Source organism: Odocoileus virginianus, chromosome 27 (assembly GCF_023699985.2).
Source record: "Odocoileus virginianus isolate 20LAN1187 ecotype Illinois chromosome 27, Ovbor_1.2, whole genome shotgun sequence".
Taxonomy (NCBI): Eukaryota; Metazoa; Chordata; class Mammalia; order Artiodactyla; family Cervidae; genus Odocoileus; species Odocoileus virginianus.
In genome coordinates, this window is record NC_069700.1 from 32,680,466 (window position 1) to 32,700,979 (window position 20,514).

The 20,514-nt window shown below is 47.0% G+C and overlaps 1 protein-coding gene across 4 annotated transcripts in view; it reads right to left on the reverse strand.

The window, feature by feature from the left end:
- Nucleotides 1-1,105: 1,105 nt before the first annotated feature.
- Nucleotides 1,106-20,514, reverse strand: part of C27H6orf89 (chromosome 27 C6orf89 homolog) — a 36,088-nt gene continuing 16,679 nt past the window's right edge. For 3 of the 4 annotated variants that reach the window (XM_020912550.2, XM_070456526.1, XM_070456527.1), the window contains 5 exons: nt 14,483-14,637; nt 14,212-14,351; nt 12,900-13,029; nt 9,663-9,786; nt 8,953-9,359 (listed from right to left, as the gene is read on the reverse strand). In XM_020912550.2, the coding sequence (XP_020768209.2) occupies nt 9,088-9,359; nt 9,663-9,786; nt 12,900-13,029; nt 14,212-14,351; nt 14,483-14,637 (821 nt within the window). In that variant the 3' untranslated portion in view covers nt 8,953-9,087. Of the gene's footprint in view, nt 6,450-8,952; nt 9,360-9,662; nt 9,787-12,899; nt 13,030-14,211; nt 14,352-14,482; nt 14,638-20,514 lie in introns of those variants that run through there. The other variant, XM_020912551.2, reaches the window with a different exon arrangement.

A 20,514-nucleotide genomic window follows, 5' to 3' on the forward strand; every position in this document is an offset into this window, starting at 1 on the left:
ATTTACCAGCAAGAGAAGAGTTGAATACATGATGGCATATCACACCATAGAATATTAACCACTAAAAAGAATGGATTAGAGAGCTATGCCAGCTGACTTGAAGGGAAGTCTGTGAGGTATTAAGAAAAGCAAGAAACATCAAATGCCTGTAATATGATCCCACTTTTGGCCAAGCAATGGCAAAAGTCTCGTGATTTCTGATTATGATTACAGCGAACATGGAAGAAAGAGTGGGAAGATACATGGCAGGATATGGCTGTATACATATTACATTCGCCTGACCAGGGAAGAGGAGGGATGAGGTTGGGGGGAGGGAGAAGGGTGCAGCAGGGGACACCCCTGGAGGTCCAGTGGTTAAGATTTCATGCTGCCAATGCAGAGGGCCTGCAGTGGTTGAGAAACTGAGATCCCACATGCTGTACATCACAGCCAAAGGAGTAAAAAAAAAAAATTATTTTTTAAAAAAACTGAAAAAAGAGAACACTAAACACTATATAGAAAATGGCCATATTTATGCATTTATATAAAATTGTGCATATAGCACAAAGAAATTATCAAAAAAGAATGAACACACAAAAATGACTTAGATCAAATCTGCAGTTGAGCTGACTCAGTGCTGCGAGTGGCCTCAATCGGGGGGCATGGGGCTGAGCTAACGAGGGCGCCAGCCAGCGAGGGGGCCTCGCTGTCCTCCTGCAAGGACCAAGGATACCTATGGGTGGGGCGACGCTGTGAGGGCACCTGGGCTGCGTGCAGCAGCCCGCTGGGAGAAGGAAAAAGGGGTGGAGGGTCTCATTTGAATTTTGGGCAAAGTACAGGAATAGGGGAGGGTACTAACAGGAGGACTGAGATTTGAGAATTCATGGGAACAGGAGATCAGAAGCCACGGCAGGCAAAGGGTTAGAATGGGGTAAAAGAAGCGTCTGTGAATGTGAGTGAGTGCAAAGCGCGGTGTGGATGTGAGACAGGACCCAGGCCAGGGTGGACAGGTGACCTGGAGGCCCACAGCAGAGGCCTGCCTCAGGAGTAGGATGTGACTATCAGTCTCCGAGCTGTGGGAGAAGAGAAAATGGGAAACCAAAGGATGACACCAAGTACAGGAGAGTTCTTATCAACCAACATACACACTTTTTATTGCAAAAAGTAAAAACTTTTGTCACATGAAACCTTAATGTACATACATTCTTTACAAGTTTTCGGTATATTAAGTTACAATCAACATTCCACACTGAACAGAGTAACGGCTTAGACCACTCAGAGCCCACATGGCTGGACAGGTGTCCACCCCTCTGCTCACTGGGACCCCCCCCCCAAGGGGCCCACCACCCCTGGCTCCCTCAAGAGGAACTGCAGCCGTCCTGGATCTCGTCCCTGGTGGTGGTAGGGACTCTGCTGGGCGCCCAGTTCCCGCTCACCTCTGCCTCTCCAGTTTTCTCCCCTCCGCCCTAGGGGTCTGTCACTGACCTTCCCGCAGGAAGGACGAGGGGGAAGAGACCATGGCCAGAATTTTTCTGATGATGAGACTATGGACAGAAGTTTGGAGGGAAGGTCATCTATGATGGAGGCTGCGTCTTCTCTGGGAATGACGGCCTGTGTTGCCCAGTTCCGGTCACCAATTCTCACAGGTAAGAGTTTGTTCCTGGAAAGGCTGGAAGTGCTCTGAGGGGCTGAAGCTTGAAGGCTGGGACCCTGCTGAGCTGTAGGTCAAGGTGGCTTTGCAGGCTGACCTCGCCTCCCCCACAGAGCCGTGGAGAGGGATAGAGGTAAATTAAGCCTGGTGTGAAACAGATGTCCCGACTCTCCAATTTCTGTCTGAAACTCAAAACTAAGCTGGTTTCCCTTCTCAGCACGTGTGTCTGCAGCTATGGCTCACTCTTGGATTGACACTGGCTGACAGACAGACAGACAGATGCAAGAAGGCAGGAGTGGCCCGTGGGCAGCCCCATCACGTCTAGACCATTCCAGGCCTCCGCTTGGGAGTTTCGTAACATCTCTTCTCTCCAGTATTCTGCAAAGATCTGGACGTCTCACGGTCTCCAGAGAGGGAGAACTGACGGATGTAGTTAGCTCTAATGCTGAAATTATGCAGGGCAGAGAAACCAGACGCAAAGCGACCTGGACGACAGACGAGCTGGCTGGAGGGCTTCTCACCAGGGCCAGCACTTAGAGCCATGCCGCGCCCAGGGCGGGTGGACTCGGATGTGTGCACGAGGGAGACCACCTGTCCATCTTCTCTGAGATGCTTCTGCAGAAGCAGCTGCTGGATATGGAGAGGCTGATGGCAACTAAACTTTCCATTTGTGACAGAGTTCGCTCTGTAAGCACCTCACCTTCCTAGTCGCCTGGCCCTGACGTGCGTCAGCTCTGGACCCAATATCCGTGGGTCTGAACATGGAGAGATTCTCAGACCAAAATGTTACTTTAAAGCACATCTCTGGCACTCCCTTCCTTCAACCAATTTTAGTGGGTGAAAAAGCTGGAAAGGGGACGTTAAGGAGTGTGGAACTTGTTAAGTCAGGAGAGCTTGCCTTCTAGCAATAGGAAAACTCAAAAGTCTAAAATATTCCTGTTTAATAAGTGATTCTCAAAAGGTAGACAAGATCGACTCTCCCCCTGCACTAGTCTCTTTCCTCTATAACCTGGCCTTCTGCTGGGTGAGGATTACATGAGAAGCAAACATCTACTCTGAGGGTTTCAATTTTCACTATGGAAGCCACTGGCTAATGAGCAAAACTGCATCCAGACTGTATTAAAATGAGTGAGGGACTTCCCTGGTGTTCCAGTGGTTAAGACTCCGTGCTCCCAGTGCAGGGGGTGTGGGTTCAACCCTGATCGGGCAACTAAGATCCCACACGCTGTGTGGTGCAGCCAAAAAAAAAAAAAAAAAAAAGAACACTGCCTATATAAAAAACATAAAATGATTGAGGCCATCACCTGCAGCTAAGGAATTATTTTGTTTTAAAATTGCTCCTACACCGAGGCCTAGGCTAGGTTTTGGAAGAAGGGAATAGAAAACCGCGAACAAAAAAACAAGTGATGTAAACTCCAAGGGGACCCACAACTGGAATTGGGCTGAGTCCCTCTGCTTCTCACACATCTGGAAACTTGTGGTGATGGGAAAATGGCTGGAACATTAACTCCTAAAAAGCGCTTTCAGATGGGGACGGGAAAGGAAAAGGCTTTTTATAAAAGTCATCTGTTAGCTTCTCTCCATTTCTGTCTCAAACAGTTTCAAAAACAAACCCCGAAGAGCTCCTGGCTTGCTGACCCTGCCCCTAGGTTCTCCCACTCAGCTGGGCACACCAGAGTCAGTCTGACCCATGGCTTCATTCCTGGGCAGCACTCTGCACCGGAGCAGGAAGACACAGTGCTGTGGAACCAGCCATCGACCGCCAGCAAAGGAACTGTCCTTAGCCCCAGTTTCTTTACTTGTAAATGAGGCTCTCATATCTGTTTCACAGGACTGGGCAAAGATCAGAGGAGAAAATCATGTGTACCCAGACAATCTGAAGCTGGAATGGACTATTTCGTTATTAAGAAACATTACTATGTCTTTCTCTCAGAAAATGACCCCAAATTTGTCTATTTCATGGACTGTTTTGTATTTCACCAAAGAGGCAGATTCTGTTTTCATAAACCATGGTTATGAAACTCTCTCTCCCTGCTGAAAAAATTGAGAGTGGGGAGAGGGTAAGTTCTACTTATGTTCTTCATGAACCAGAACAGGGGTAGTGTTCTTTTCAACATCTGACTTTTGGGGACCTCAGGACACCTGGATATAATGCCTCAAACTGGGGCCAAAGCAGCCTTTCTCCCCCAGAGAGCTGACTTCTCCCCAGAGAAACTCAGTACATGAGTTTCACTGCCATGTCACCTCTTGGTAAACACTCAGCAAACTTGTGAGCAAGGCCCTCTGTTTAAAGCAAGCCCTGTGGCTTTGTTCTTAGGGTGGTGGTAGACATGGGGATTTCTATGGCCCCACCAGCCCCCTGACCCTGCTTCCTCATCTTTATGAGCCTCCTTCCCACACTGGGTCATGTGGAGGAACTTTTGCTGCTTCCACGGAGGAGCTGAGAGCTAGGTGAGCAGGGGTGACCCTGCGGCACCCTCACACAAAGCCTTGGGTAACTGGAAAGGAACTAGCTGGTTACTCACTCACCACTGACTGGTCAGTGGTAGATTCTGCTTTTCAGAATTACCTTGAGAAGAAGGTACATTATTTAAAAAACCTTCTTTGAAGAATTTCACCCCTAACATAAATCTACATTCAATTCTGAACTGGACAGATTTTAAGTAAAATGAGTAGTGTACACACGTTAAGTTTCTACTTATCTGCTGCCAGACCATTCTTTGTTGAAGACAGCTGACAGCTCTGGGGACCTCCCACAGGAGACCTCAGAACACCAACACACACAAGGGTCTTTCAGTTTTGAGTTGAAGAGGGCATTTTAAGATCATTTAAGGTGTGACGGGCCAGAATAAAATGGGGAAGGAACACGGGGTAATTCATAAAAACACAACAGGGAATTTCGACCATCAAAACAGTTGCTTTGCTCCTAAGGAAGCCTCTCTTTTGTTAACCCAAAGGGCCTAATTTAAGAGAACTCTGAGAGACCTCTAAGGAACTTGTTTACGAATCACCAGGGGCACGGATATTGCAAAGGCTTTAAAAGTATGCACAAAGTTGGCCTCTGAATGGTCCCTCTGATTTAAAACCTTTTAAATTCTAACTGCTTAGCAGCATGCCTTTTATATGGACATGAAGTTTTGTTTTTCCTGTATTACTTCACACATGGTACTGATTCTTTTAAGCAAAAATTCCCTCAGGTACAGTTTATCCTACTTTCACTCAAGTCCATGGAGGAGGCTCTGAGCTCTGTGAACCCTCCGTGTCCTTTACAGGCCCCCAGTGATCCTCACTGATGCTCATGAGACGTGTAGAGAGAGGGCCTGGGACAAGGTACAGGGGTGCCTCCAAAGGATGGCAAAGACCCCGCAGTGAGTCCCATCCTCTTCCCCCACCACTGTCTGCCTCTGGTCTGTAACTCAACACAGCAGACACCTCCACTATCTGTCTGATTTCTGCAGTTTAGAACCAGAGGCTGTAGCGTGATCTGCTTCTTTTCCTTCAGCTTGGCAATGGCATGATCAGAGGCCAGATATTTAACAAAGTCAATAAAGGATTAATAAAGGGGGAAAGGAAACAAAAAAAGAGTGTCCTTATTTGTATACTTAAGACATACAAAAAGCACTTGGGGAAAACAACAAGCAGAGCGAATTGTCCAATCAAAAGGAACACGGTTTTGTATTTTCACAAGAATTAAAAACACCTCACTTTGGTTCCCAGTACAGAGACAGAAATCATTTCAAGACAGAGTCGCACAGTCGCACGCCCAGCTGACCAGCACTTTGCGTCTGGAGTTCCTTCCCTAGCCACATGACAACATCACTTTGACACATCTGTAAAACATCTTTTCTGCAGAAAGTCGGACCCAAAAGATCAAACCCGGGGAGGCGCCCTCTCCCCGGGCCAGCACTCTTAACTCACCCCCCTCTGAAGACATTTGGTAAAAGCAACACGGCTGATGAGAGCGGTGCTGCCTCAGCAGTAAAGGACTCTGGCCGGGCCAAGGGAGGGGCACTGGGAGCCCAACTGCTGAGATGCCGGCCAGACAGGCGAGGGAGGGACTGAGAACCTGACAGAATGGAGAGAGGTATTACCTTAGGAATTACTGCTTCAATTACAATCAGGCTCTGACCTGGCACCGGAGACTCTCAGAGCCACGCGCACTTGGGAAGGAAATGCACTTCTCGAGTGCAGTTTGAGGTTATTTCATCCTTTTCACTGGTTCGAGATTCCACTCTGCTTGAGAAACTGACATGACTTCTTTAACCATACGTGGCTTTCCAAAAGACGTACAGGGTGGTGTTACCAGGGAGACGGGACAGGCAGGCCCACCTGACAGAGGATGGCGCTGAAGTCAGGACCTGCTGACTGCCCTCTCGTGGCCAGGAGCCAGCAGAGGGGATCATGCCATGCAAGTGAGGGACGGTACCAACCCTGCTCCCTGCCTGAAGGCAGCCTCAAGGCTTTGGTGCCAAGAGGCCGGGCAGAGGCCCGTCTCTCATAGACCGGTATTGGTAGCGGAGTCCTGGCCAAGCGGCTGGGCTGGAAGAGTTGGGAGGCCCTGGCTCTGGTCTTTGCCTCCAGCACACAACTGGCTCACACACGCATGCACAGGGCAGGTGACTAAGTAACCAACCCCTGGAAAGTGGTTTCATCGTTTTTTGTTTTTATTCTCCCCCTTTCGATCTGGTCTTCAGCTCTCAAAGCTGTTCCTTTAGATCTGTGTCCTATAGCTCTGACAGGGTAGTTCCATCGCAGACGACCAAAGGCTGGACCCCTCTGGCTATAATGTAGACCTTCCAGTGGGTGGCACCAGCGTAGCCTTGAAGGGAGACAGCAAGGAAAGCGTGTGAGTGGCAGGGACTGGGCCGACTTGTGGGCACAAGCTAGGTGGGTCTGCAGAGCTGCCCTCAGATTCACCTACAGACTCAGGCCATGCCTGCTCTGGAGGTCCGTGAGCTCCTCCTAGCACAAGTATCCCCAGCTATCATCAGTCCTCTCTGAAAGCTGACATCCAGTGGGTTCACCCAACCACGAACCAAAGTGTTTCAGTCACCCCTCACCTGGGTAACCGTGAATCACAGTTCAGCAGGTTTAAGAAAGCAGGATATTCTAGATACGGCTGATGCATCTGTGTGCTAAGTGGCTTCATCTGTGTCCGACTCTGTGCGACCCTATAGACTGTAGTCCCCCAGGCTCCCGTGTCCATGGGATTCTCCAGGTAAGGATACTGGAGTGAGTTTCCATGCCCTCCTCCAGGGGATCGTCCCAACCCACGGATCGAACTCGCAGCTCTTATGTCTCCTGCATTGGCAGGTGGGTTCTTTACCATCGCCACCTGGGAAGCCCTAGATAAGGCTGATGTGCATGTGTGTGTGCTAAGTCACTTCAATCGTGTCCGACTCTTTGTGACCCCATGGACTGTAGCCCACCAGGCTTCTCTGTCCATGGGATTCTCCAGGCAAGAATACTGGAGTGGGTTGCCATACTCATCCAGGGGATCCTCAAGCAGATCTTCCTGACCCAGGGATCAAATCCGCATCTCCTGTGGCTTCTGCACTGCAGGCAGATTCTTTACCAATGAGCCACCAGGGAAGTCCCAGATAAGGTTGATATGGAGCATCAATTCTCAGGGTCATTTTTTTTCAGCAAAAAAAAACAGGACAGGTTCTAGGGGAGGCCAGGGCGCCCTGTCCAATTCTCCTGAGGTTATATACAACATGTCTCTTGCAACATCCAGATTAACCCAAACCAATACTTCCTAAATTGTATTCTGCAAACAGTAGCACCCTATAATACAGCTCAGGGGAAAAAGGGTTCCATGGTCAAGTAAGTTTGAAAACCACTAGATCCCTCCAGGGCTTTTCAGAGCCTTTTGTACACTAATGTGTACTGTGTTTCAACAAGACAGGCATTTCCCAAAGTCAGTGACTCAAGAGCCCTGTTTGCCAAGGGTCTTTCCCAGGGGCTGCTTTATGAACCCTAGGGTCATGACCTGTATCTTTTGAGCAATGATATCTAGGAATGGGCTAGAAAGGTAAAATCAAAAAACTTTTAATACTTCAGTAACTTCCTGATGAAAAATTTTCTAGAGAAGGATATACACCACTCATCTTTAAACTCAGAGCATTGAATGGAATGTAACCTCCGTTTGGTGACTCAAGAAAGGTCACTATGAGCTGTGACTGTACCATCACAGCAGGTAACATGGGCTTACCAGCGTCAGCCTCTGACACTCAACACCCACGTAACTCTTGAAAATGTCGTCCATCATGGGTTTTCTGGTGACCTTGAACACTGTCCTCTGAACCCAACCATCATGGGATGATGCTTATTTTGTCAAAAAACACAGAATCTGCTTGACATGGTGCTATTCTTGAGGGTCTCTGAGGTGCAAGAGTGGCCATCTGTTTTACAGCACTAAAGTTTCTCTCTTCCACTGTCATTCCTCACTCTTCCCTGCGGCAGCTGAAGCCATTGCTTCTACTTCTGCCGCTGCTTCCCGAGCCCACTGTCCTCCCCAGGCCTCCCCACCCCCAACCTTCTCCTGACTTGCCCTCTCCCCTGGTTCTCATCAGCCTCCATCCCTTCTCCACACTCCTGTCACATTCTGCCCTTCACAGACACTGCCAAGCACAGGGCTCCTTTCCCTCCGGTCAGCGACTGGCCGGTCATAGAAAGACAAGGATCAGTCTCTGGATTCTGGGCCATTCTGGACTAGCCACACCAGCCTTTGATCACGGAATCAAAGCTTCTTTGATCACTGCCAGTCACCCATTTTTTTTCCCTTTTCTCCTAAATTCTACAATTGGCACTCGGGATGCTTGTGGGAGCTGAAAACCTGGAATTTGGGTAATGAACGTGTTTCTGGAGCTGTCTGAACTGTCAGGCATTTGGAGAACATAAGACAGAAACTTTTTCAAGCACAGCTACACATTCCAAAACCAGAATGCCACACAGACTTGTGCAGCGTCACTCCACTACAGAACGACGGGTTTGGACTAATTTCCACACAAGAATCCTCTCTTCTTGCAGTAATTCTCAAGGGCCAAGCCAGCTGTGCTCCATTATCGGCTAAGTGCTTAATTTGTGCATTTTTTTCATTTTTAAATTGAAATAAAAGTTATGAAACTTGGATTAAAGTCCGGCAGTTTTCAGTATGCACCCTACCTCCAAGCGAGGTGAGAGGTTTCTAGGGACTGGGGTCTTCCAAATAAAAAAAAAATTAAAAGAAATAAACTGGAAAATCAGTCTGGGCTCTGTCAGGGAGTCAGGGCTCCCCTAGGTTTTGTGAAAGAAGAACAAGCAAGAAAAACAAGAAGGGCAACGGTGATGCCTGTTGATTTATTTTGCTTCTGCCAAGAAAGTTCTATTGTCAAACTGATAGTGATTGATTCAAGTCTGTTTCTTCGGAACCGATTTGTAGATGGTAAGGCACAGAACAAGTCACAGTCGGGAACTCATGGAGCCAAGGGTGGGTCATGACTGTGAGGCTGTGACCAGACTATGGGATCCACAAGGAAGGTAGTATTTCCTTGTGTGACTGTTGCCCTTACATACTGCCTGAGTTGTTTTACCAGCAAACTGGGCACAGAAAGGGTTTCATCAAATCTGAATTGTACCTCCTCTGGCTTGAGTAAGTAAAAGGAGTCACTTAAGACTGATGCTTTGCCTAACTGACGGTTGGGCCTTGGAATGGTCACCTCTCCTCTCTTGGTCTCAATGTCCTGATCTGCAAAGAAAGTATTGCTCTAAATATTTTCCATAACAATTCCTCCTAATTTGAAATCTCTAAAGCCAACGGACACATGCATTCTAAATGTGCATATGACCCATTTCTCTTTGCTATATTTTCTCAGTAATGCACATTTATCATTACATCTAAGCATAAATAATCGACCTTGCTAATAAAAAAAAGCTATTTTTGACTTTAATAAATCTTTGCGAAGGCAGAGTTTACTTTTTAGAATGCCTTTTTGAGTTAAAACCTAGAAAGACCCTGCAGCTGACCCTGCCCTCTGGGGGCTCCACCTACCGATATCGCCTGGCTCCAGCGGCATCGCCACGGACTGGCAGTGGCTGCGGCACTGGAAGGGCGGGAGGAGCTGCAGCATGGCCTCCCCGCTGCCGATGGTGAACAGGTCATGCATCCTGTGCATCTGGAGGAGAGGACACGGGGGAAGGAAAGGAAGCAAAAGAAAACCAAGTCAAATCCTGGGGCATGGGAGAGGAACACACAAAAATTCTTACACATGTGGCTCTGGATCTCCTAGCAGCCTACGCAAAGAGGAAGACAGAACCAAGAATAAAACTCACAATTTTGTTTGAAAGACAAAAAACAAGTTAGTTTCTGCTAAGCATGGCATCTCCCTGTACTAAGGCTAAGGGAAGACTTCTGTTTTTTTTTATTTTTGGCCATGTCAAGGAGGCATGGGGGATTTTAGCTCCCAACCAGAGCTCAAATCTGCATTCTCTGCCATGGAAGCTCAGGGTCCTAACCACTGGACTGTCAGGGAAGTCCCACGGTAAGATCTCTTCTAGGGTTTTTCTTAAAGAGACATTGTGTAGTTTTGTGGGAAACATCTGCAATGACAGCCCTGTAGCAGAAATGGCTCAAGCTTCATAATTCACAATTTCTAGCCATAGTTTCCAAGTAGGTCATAGGCAAAATATCTAATTGTATTTTAACAAAAGTCTCACAGAGGCCAACATGTGGTGGTCTAAATATGCAATCTTCTGCGGGTCTAGTTTGATCCAAACAGACAGTCTGCATATCCTCTGGGCAATGGTCTGTGGAATATTATTTCTTACTGTCAGACTTTTCAAGAGAATCAGACAGCAGCAAGTTCAAGTTTACAATTTTTTGGCAAGACCCAGGTGAGCAGATACATGATGCTACTGACTAAGGACTAGTAACAGTAAGATCAGCCTCTGATTTTGAAAGCTAAGGATGTACAACTGCACGGGTAACTACAGCACTCTGAGGGCATGTGGACTGTAGTTGCCAGGCTCCTCCACCCATGGAGTTTTCCAGGCAAGAATACTGGAGTGAGTTGCCATTTCCTCCTCCAGGGGATCTTCCTGACCCAGAGAACAAGCTGGCATCTCCTGCATCTGCTGCATTGGCAGGCAGATTCCCTACCATTGAACCACCGGGGCATCAGTCCTGCTTCCCGCAGGCACTAAGTGCAACTTGCTGTGTGCCTGGGGCTTGGGAGGGGCAGGGAGTATAGACGAAGGGACAGGGCGCGCTTCAGACTTCTCTTCCTGTCTAGGGCGCACTCGGTCAGACTTCTCTTCCTGTCTAGATGGCGAGAGAAAACCCCAACCCCTTATGCACCCTTACAGAGCAGGAGTCAGAAGTCCGACTCCTTAGGCCACGTCCTGGTTTCTTTCCTACCATTTGGGTCCTCCAGAGCCTGAGAGTGTGGCCCTACCGTCTCCTGCCTCCCAACCCTGGTCTCTCTGTTGCTCCCCACAGGCCCTGGCCATGACTCTGTGTCCATGGAAACGCTTCAAGCCACTGCAACTGTTGCTGTAGTGACAGAAGGAGGACGAGTGTCTGGAGCTGCTGTGACTGACAGAAGCCCTGTCACGAGCAGTCTTGAAAAAATTCCAGAAGGCCAAAAGCTAAGCAGATATGTCTCTATTTCACATAGGCCTGAGAAGGGATGGGACCAAGCTCCTCCACATTCAGGAGAAACAGACGACAGGATGGAGTGGTCCAGCCCCAGGCAACATCCTGGGGTGGAAAAAGTGGGCCCTGGAGCCCCTCACCTCTTCCCCCAGGGTCTCTCAACAATCGGACCCCACTGCTTATCTTCTATCCCAAGGCTGCCTCCTGGAATCTGGGCCCACAGACACATGACTTTACCAGAGTCCAGGGCCCAGGGATGTGGACCAAGGGTGGAGTAACGTGGCTGTGGAGAAAGGAGAGCCTGGGCCAGGGTGGGGAACAGATGCTCTAAGAAATCAGACTCTCAGGATTTCTGCCTATTTGGGCCACTCCCCTTCCAAAAACATCCTTGAGAACCACAACAAGATGATTCTGACAGGCATCTGCAGAACTCTGTATTTACCCCTTTGGCTGGGCTCCCTGGTGTCCCTGTTCGGCAGACTGGTGAAATTAAGATTCAAGTGGGAAAACCCAAGACAGTGATAAAGGCCCTCACCCAAAATTTTTTCATGTATCATAATTATGAAGATGAAATCATAATAAGGCCCCGAGTTCTAGCTGAAGACAGCAGAATAAACTTCTTAAAAACCTGAAGCCAGAGCCCAGCACCTCCACCCTACAGCTGGCAGGCAGAAGTTTACTTCTAGACAAAATGATTGTTTTTTAAAGGCTTTGAAATTCCTTTAACACGATTCAGCACATTTGGACCCAAACAATAGTGTCAGGAGGTTAAAGACATAATCCAGAGTTGGTAGGGGTCGCAATTCAGCAAATTTAATTTTTTAACAAAGGAAAATTCATCCTTTTAATTATTCCAAACCAATCCAGACTCAAAAAGCTTCCTCAGGGTTGAGACTCAACAAAAGAGCAATTCAGAGAAAAGTAAACAGACACGAGGACAGAACAGTTCTAGCCAGTCCGCCGGCCCCAGAGTATAAACGTGGGCTCCGGGTACTTGGCCACAGACAGAGGGGAGAGGCAGTGCCGCACACACTGCCTCAGGCACGTGCTTGTCAGCCCTTGTTTCTGAACCACGCTCCCAAGCTTTCTGCTCTCCCTTTTTGCTCTCCATCTGAAGCTTCTCATGTGTTTATTTCTGGGGAAAGCCAATCTGAGAGTGGAAGGTGGTGAGACCTCTCAGTAACTTGCTGTGTCCTTGGGCAAATCATTTAATTTTTCTGGAGGTCAGTTTCCTTATACCTACAAAATGAGAAACGCTGGACTGTTCATTTACACACTATTCATTCACAGTCTGCCTGCTCTCGACTTGGAGGTAGAGCAGTCTGACTGCATGCTCAGGACTCTTTAAACTTGAGGATTCTACTTCCTTTAATGTAGAAAGGTAGCTTGCCCCCAGGTGTTAAGGGCAGGTAATAGATCTGCGAGGTCACTAGACTTTCTGGAAGCATGCCTTCAGTAAAAAGTCAGGCCGCTGCAGGTGTGTTGGCAAGCAGCAGGAAGAGAGAACTCCAGATTCTGTGGATGACCCTTCAGCTCACCCTCTAAGTTGACATGCAGGGAAGGCTTTGATTATGACATCAGCCTAGGTACCAAACAAGAAAAATTCTAGATCCAAATCTTCTCAGAATTTCCTACCTTACTCCCCACAATAGGTTCTGGTTGAAGAAGGAAGCATTTTTTCAAGGAGGCTTCTTTTGGAAACGGCAGATAGGTGAAAACAGGGAAAAGCTCACGTAAAATGTGTGATCTGTTCAGGGGTCTTCTCCTGTAGAATGTGTACAAGAGGGAAAAGGTAGTTAAACTGGGCAAGCCAGCCCAAAACCATGGCTAAGGAGAGCTTGGCAAGGATGGGAAAACTGTGGGTTGTGGGTGAAGAGGGAAAGATGTCAGGACAACAAGAAGTATTCGGTCCATGAAGAACAGTCATGCCGAATCAATTAACTGAAACATCACACACACACACACACTCACTCTACAGCCACAATTTGTCTGTGTGGGTGGGATGTTTATAAAATCCAGCTAAAACAACATATAGAGGGAGAAAAGAAACACTCCATTCATCCTCTCTTGGCAAAGAGACTGAAGTAACAGCAGGCAGGGCAAGAAAGGAAAAGGGAGGAGGAGGGGGCAACAATCATGACCCTTTTGAAGTGGAGCAGTATGACGTGGGAAGCCTGTATCAACTCATAAACCGAGTATTTGATCATGCAAATAAACAGCAAATTTAAAGAAAGGCAGAAGCAGAGAAACTACCCAACAAAAAGCCTGAAAAAGCAGTTTTAATCCTCTTCGGAACGATTCTAGAAGTAAACTGGCATTCCTTTTCTTTGCAGAAAGCAAGTTTCACCCCCAAGAAATGGCCCATGTCTTCTATAAGACCCAAGAAGGAACAGGGAGACAGATGCGGGTTTCAGTGTTGGCTGGGTGACCTTAAGCAAAGTACTTAACCTCTCTGATTCCCACTTTTCCTGAACGGAAAAACGACAATGACAATTTCGACTTCCCAGCGCCATGATGAGCATCTCCAATGAGGAACAGACATTAAGCATCAAGGCATGCTGCCTGGCACCAACAAATGCCAAGAAATAACCTTCCCTTTTATTCTCTATGCTCTTTCTGCAGGCAACACTCAGGACCCACTCAGCATGAAAGCAAATGCCAAACACTACAGTTAGAAGTAAACTGTGCTTCTATTAGGCAATCTCGGTGTCCACCATGGTGACGCCCCTCTTGACACACTTCTTCAACTCAGCCCCTTTCTCTCCCATCAGGTTTTCAACACTGCTCTGGAGTTATCACTTGACTTGGAGGGTGTGTGGTAAAGTTTACACAGTGCCGGGCATAGCAGGGTCATGGCAGTACCATTTTGACATTTGCTCTGCCCTCTTTCTGTACACACACACACGCGCGCGCACACACATGGCTGGTTGCCCCTTTCTGCACTCACCATGGGTACGGAAATGGGAACCACCGTCCAGGAAAGCAGCGCCACCACTTGGTGAAAAACCCTTCGGTGAAGCCTTCTGTCACCTCCGGATACTGGCACAAAAAATCCTGAAGCCCTTCAGTCGACAAGGACTGTCCCGTCTTGGGGAGGCAGAAAACAAAAGTGCAACAAGACAACACGAAATTACTTATAAGGAATGTCCCAGGACTTGATGCTTTCTAGCCATTTAATGGGTTATGAAGGCAGTGGGAGAACCAGTCTTTCTGCGCACCTTGATTACCAGAGGATGAAGCCTCTCAAATTTTCTTGGGGTATCTTCCAGGAGCATCACCTGGAGGGGTAATTTCTGGGCACAGCCAGTGCAGTTGGCAGGGATGGGGTCCGACTCATTCTGCTCACAGTCATTTGTCCACCAGGGATCAAAGTCTGAGAGAGGAAGGCATGTGGAGAAAGCAAATACAGTGGGTGAATCCAGGAGACAGAGAGGCATAATAATTTTAAAAGCTCACAGTGATCAGCATGGGTGACCTCTGAAAAGATACATATCAAATAAGTGAACCCTCAAGAAGGAAGCAGACAGCCTAGCTAGGGGACAGAGGTGGAGAGGGGAGGTCCTTCTCTCTGTAAACTCTTCCAGGCTTTGTGGAAAGTATTTTTTAACACGTACAAGTATCTCCTTAGTCAGATCAACAACTGAAGTCAGTTAGTTTGGCGAGCGGTATTTGTGACATGGGGTTGGAGATGCAGTTCCTTCCCGGTTTTCTAACCTGTGACCAACAGGTCTGAACCGGCTACAGCACGTGGGGGAGGGCAGGCAGGCAGGGTGATCCCACTGCCAGTGATGCCAGCATTTCTCTGATATCCTAGACCCCAGGCTCACAGGTACAAGGCGGGGCCAGGACTGCCCTGGGAAGGAAGAGTGAGAGGGTGCAAAGAGAAGGGATGGAGAGGAGAGATGGGACTTTTCAGGGCCCATCTGTGGAGTAAAGTAAATGGCCTCTGCTCATCAGCGCTCTGTCCCACTTCAGGGGAGGGGAAAGGGCTACTAACTGTGGCTTCCAGCCCCAAGGACTGCAGGGTGGTCAGAACTAGAAGAACATCCCACTCAGGCCCTGATGTGAGCGCTCGCTGGCTCCCCCACACCCTACTCTGGTGGGTCCCTCTTTGAGGGGTTGGCTCTATTTCTATGCAGCCCTTCTTGGTTTTCTCTGCGTTCCTTCCCTCTGAGACTATTCTGTTCATAATATTATTACATTATGTCTTGTTTGCTTTCTGGTCCAGTCTGGGTTTCATCTGTGTTCTCTGAGATATGTGTTTGTGATAGATCTTTAATTTGAATCCAAAATGTTTCACCAGATGGTTTCTGATTAAAGCCCAATGAAAACCCAATCAGGAGAGAGCCTAGAACAAAAGACAACAATCGAAAGTGGCTGAAAGGAAATCAGTTCTCTGAGCCAAGAAACAGACGTGGAAACTGACTCTTAACACAAAACATCGTCTGTAGTGAGCACAAGGCAGGAGTCTGCAGGATAAGAAACACTCACCAGGGGAGGGCGGTGCGTGTGCTCAGCATGTCCCCTGAGCCCCCATCTCCTGCAGACAGACTCTGTGTCTCCCGCAGGCAGCACCACCCACTATTCTCACCCCTGGGACGAGCACACGCCACAGCACACAGCGATCGCTGCGAGGCTCCAGGGGCAGTGGAAAAACTTTCAGTGGCACCTGTTTTAGCGGCACGCTGAGGCTGCAGTTACCCTCTTATTTTCCCTTCTAGGCTATTTTCACATGTTCCTTATTAGAGGTCAAATATGATGAACTTTTGCCAAAACACAAGAACTCCGGGTAACAGACATACAATGAGGCATAAGTAATTATGTGTTCAGAATGTGTTCGGTTGTTCAGTCATGTCCAACTCTTTTGTGACCGACCCCGTGGACTCTAGCCCACCAGGCTCCTCTGTCCACGGGATCTTCCAGGCGAGAATACTGGAGTGGGCTGCCATTTCCTCTTTCAGGAGATCTTCCGGACCCAAGGATCGAACCCGCATCTCCTGCGTCTCCTGCATTGATAGGCAGATTCTTTACCACTGAGCCACCTGGGAAACCCCAAATGCAACTTATATTGAGTCAAATTCAGTTGAAAAGTCTTAATTCTCACAGAAGAAAAGCTGCCAAAATAGAGCCCTGAGGCAACATACTATGTTACAGTTATATAGCATTTCAGTTTCCAAAGTACTTGTGAGGGAGGGGGAAGGAAAGGAAGAGAAGATTAAAGTGATCAGCACCAAGCCCAATGTCAGCTGTATTTTCACGGGTAGTATACTGTTTACTCCTTACCATGTACTTACTGAGGCGGCATCACTATTCTGATTTGACAGATGAGCAAACTGAGAGTGCAGGCAAAAGGAATCACCACCCAAGGGCGCGGGGCGGGAACAACACAGACGCTGAGGAGGACAGTGACGAGGGCTCTAGGGCTTCCTTCTAGGAAGGCTATTCTGCGGCGTGATTAGCATGTCCCGGAAGAGGGAGGCTGGGAGGAGGCAGACCCAGTTATGCTTTGTTTCTGTCCTCTTATTGGGGAGGGAGGAGGTGTACGGTGATGAGAGGGGAAATTTAACGAGTCTGAGGCAGTGGGCTTGGGAAGAAAGGGGTGATTCCAGAGGCAGTGATGACAAAATCCATGGCTCTCAGCAGCACTGCGGAGACCATCTATACAGGCTGAGATGGTCCTAGAGCTCCTCATTTAAGGGAGACATTGGAGGGCTGCAAATACTTATCATCACATTTTTCTGCAATAACATGTCATATTCCAAATGAGTCCATTAATTCTGACAATCATACCAAGAGTGAAGTGCTGGGAGAAATTCTTCTAACATACACAAAGGTGCTTCGTGGGCTGTGTTCGTGCTTAGTCGCTCAGTCATGCCCGACTCTTTGTGACCCCATGGACTGCAGCCTGCCAGGCTCCTCTGTCCATGGGGATTCTCAAGGCAAGAATACTGGAGTGGGTTGCCATGCCCTCTTCTAGGGGATCTTCCCAACCCAGGGATTGAACCCATCCTGGGTTCAATGGAAAATGATCTGCAGGCTGATTCTTTACCATCTGAGCCACCAGGGAAGCCTGCTTCATGGGCTAGTAGCAGCAGTTCTGAACCTAAGAGTATCAAAAGATTATTTTAACTGTCACTTAATTTAGTTTTATTCTGAGCTTTAGGTATTCTTGGGATTTCCAGGTAGAGATGCTTGAACAGCAGGTGGAGGAAGAAAACCCAGAGAGGAAAAGAAAACAAGAACAGAATACTAAAAAGAGAATTTAAGGTGGCAGAATACAAGGTAGAGATCTCTAGACACGTAAACATCAACACTGTTCCTATACTGTGTCTGTGTGTGCTCAGTCGCTTCAGTTATGTCTGGCTCTTTGCGACCCTATGGACTGTAGACCACCAGGCTCCTCTGTCTATGGGATTCTCCAGGCAAGAATACTGGAGTGGGTTGCCATTTCCTTCTCCAGGGGATCTTCCTGACCCAGGGATCAAACCCGCATCTCCTGCACTGTAGGCGGATTCTTTACCCACTGAACCACCTAGGAAACCTTGTTCTTACATTACTAACCATAATCTTTTAAAAACAGAAATGGAAAATGATCTCATTCATAATAACTGGCAAAAAACTTAACAAAAAAGGTAAAACTATAAAATTTTACTGAAGGATATAAAATAAGACCTAGATAAATGACTATATGTCATAAAGACATCAAGCCTACTCAAAAACACACATATATAAATTTAACACAACTGGATAAAATCTCTGAACAGAGTCTCTTATTGGTGAAGGTGGGGATGAGGTAGGGCTGTGATAACTGCATTCTAAAGTTTATCTAGAATAAAAAAATGTATGAGAATAACAACAGACAACAATCCACCACCTGCCAAATTAACTCTAGGAAATGTTTCAGTGCCCAAAGGCATCCTGGGGTAACACAAAAGAATTATAAAGTATGGTCATGCTTATAATCTATGGGGGATACACTCCTTAGGCACAGGTACAGTTAGAGGATGTAGTAAGAGCCTTGTGACAGACACTGGGCATATGGCAGACCCGAGGACCTTCACCTCCGACAGCTCATGGGTCACCTCCGTGCTGGGCAGGAGGTCTGGAGGCAAAGGGCACTGTTTTGTTCTCTCTGTGTAGATAATATGAACAAGTAGTCCACAGAAAAATAAATACAAATGGCCTAAAAACACATCTGAAAAGACATCCACCATCACTGATAACTGAAGAAATGCAACTTAAAGTGAGATACCACTTTTCAGTCACTTGACTGGCAAAACCATGATAATATCCAAGGTAGATGACCAATACATGTTAATGAAAGTTACACACTGACAGAAGTTTATGAAGATAATTTTTAAGTATTTATTAAAATGTAAAATGCCCATGCTTTCTGTCCCAGGTATTCTACTTCCAAAAATCTGTTTTACAGAAATAATAGTGAAGCGTTAGTTGCTTAGTCATGTCCAACTCTTTGTGACCCCCTGGACTATAGTCCGCCAGGCTCCTCTGTCCATGGGATTCTCCAGGTAAGAATACTAGAGTGGGTGGCCATTCCCTTCTCCAGGGGATTGTCCCTACTCAGGTATCAAACCTGGGGTCTCCCACATCGCTGGGAGATTCTTTACCACCTAAAACACCGGGGAAGCCCCACAGAAATAATAGTATATGTATATAAAAATATGTGTATATGAATGTCCCAAATCTCTTTTTTTTAATAACAGCAAAAAAATCTAGAAACTGTTAAATTAAGCAATACTCACACAATGGAATAATATAAACTCCTGAAAAACGTGTATTTTGGGTTGAATAGTGTCCCCCCACTAAAACTTAAGTGCTTCTGGAACCTCAGAATTTGACCATATTTGGAAATAGGTTCCTTGCAGATGTGATTAACTAAGATGAGGTGATACCGAAGTGGGGTGGGCTCTAAATTCAATATACATGCATTCTTATCAGAAGAAGAGAGGCCGCACGACGACTCCCAGAGGGAAGATGGCTGAACAGGGTTATGTGGCCACAGCCAAGGATGCCGAGGACTGATGGCAACCACCAGAACCTGGAAGAAGCCAAGAAGGATTTGTCCCTAGAGCCTTTGAGAAGGAGAAGAGCCCTGAAACATCTTGATGTTTGGATTTCTAGCCTCCAAAACTGTCAGAGGATTAATTTCTGTTGTTATAATTCACCTGACCTTTGGTACTTTGTTACAGCAAACTTAGGAACTAATACAATGTGCCTAGCCAAAAATATCTACATAAGCCTTCCTTGTGTGTGTGAATCAAAAAATATTTTATATTTATGGATATAAAGTATAGCAACCTGCACAGCCACGGAAAAACTCAGAAGGATGGATGTATATTCAAACTATTACCAGTGGTTGCCTAGGTGGAGGAATTGGGAGGGGTAGAGGTGAGAAAATTTACTTCATTAAAAATATATTTTTGGATTTTCCTGGCAGTGCAGAGGTTAAGACTCTGTGCTCCCAATGCGAGGGGCATGGGCTTTATTCCTGGAAGAGAAATAAAGATGCCACATGCCATGCGGCATGGCAAAAAAAAGTTAAAAAAAAAAAGGATATTTTCAAAAATCAAAATCTTATGTCTTTTTTTTTGTCTTCGTATATGTTTTATGTATTTTCCAAATAAAAATGTCTTTGGAGGGAATTCCCTGGTGGTCCCGTGGTTCGGACTCTGAGCTTTCACTGCTGAGGGCCCAGGTTCAATCCCTGGTCAGGGAACTAAGATACTGAAAGCCGTGCAGTATGGTGGAAAAAAAAAAGAACAGATACGTGTATATGTAGAACAGAATCACTTTGCTGTACATCTGAAACACAACATTGTTAATCAACTATGCTTCAATAAAAAAAATTTTTTTATGTCTTTGAAGACCATGAAGACTCAAACCGAGAGTATTAACTTTTAATGCAGAGTTTAGTCATCTTGGAAGGCAGGCCCCTGAAGAGGTACCTGACAGAAGAGGTACCTGGGCCAGGTTGGTGGCCAGCCAAGGAAGAGGGGAGGTGATGAGGAAAAATAATCCCTGGAATGGGGTAGTTCACACACTCCCATCTGAATTAAGGGGAGCCGGCACTTCCAGAGGAAGAGCTACCCTGGACTTCTCTGCAGTCTTTGTCACCAAGGTGGATAAAGAATGTGCTCCTATTTGTTTCAGAAAGGGATTGAGGAATGGCTAAGCAGTGAAGTGACCAGGAGGAGGGGGGCTGTGTACAGTTGGGGCTCCCTCTCCCCTT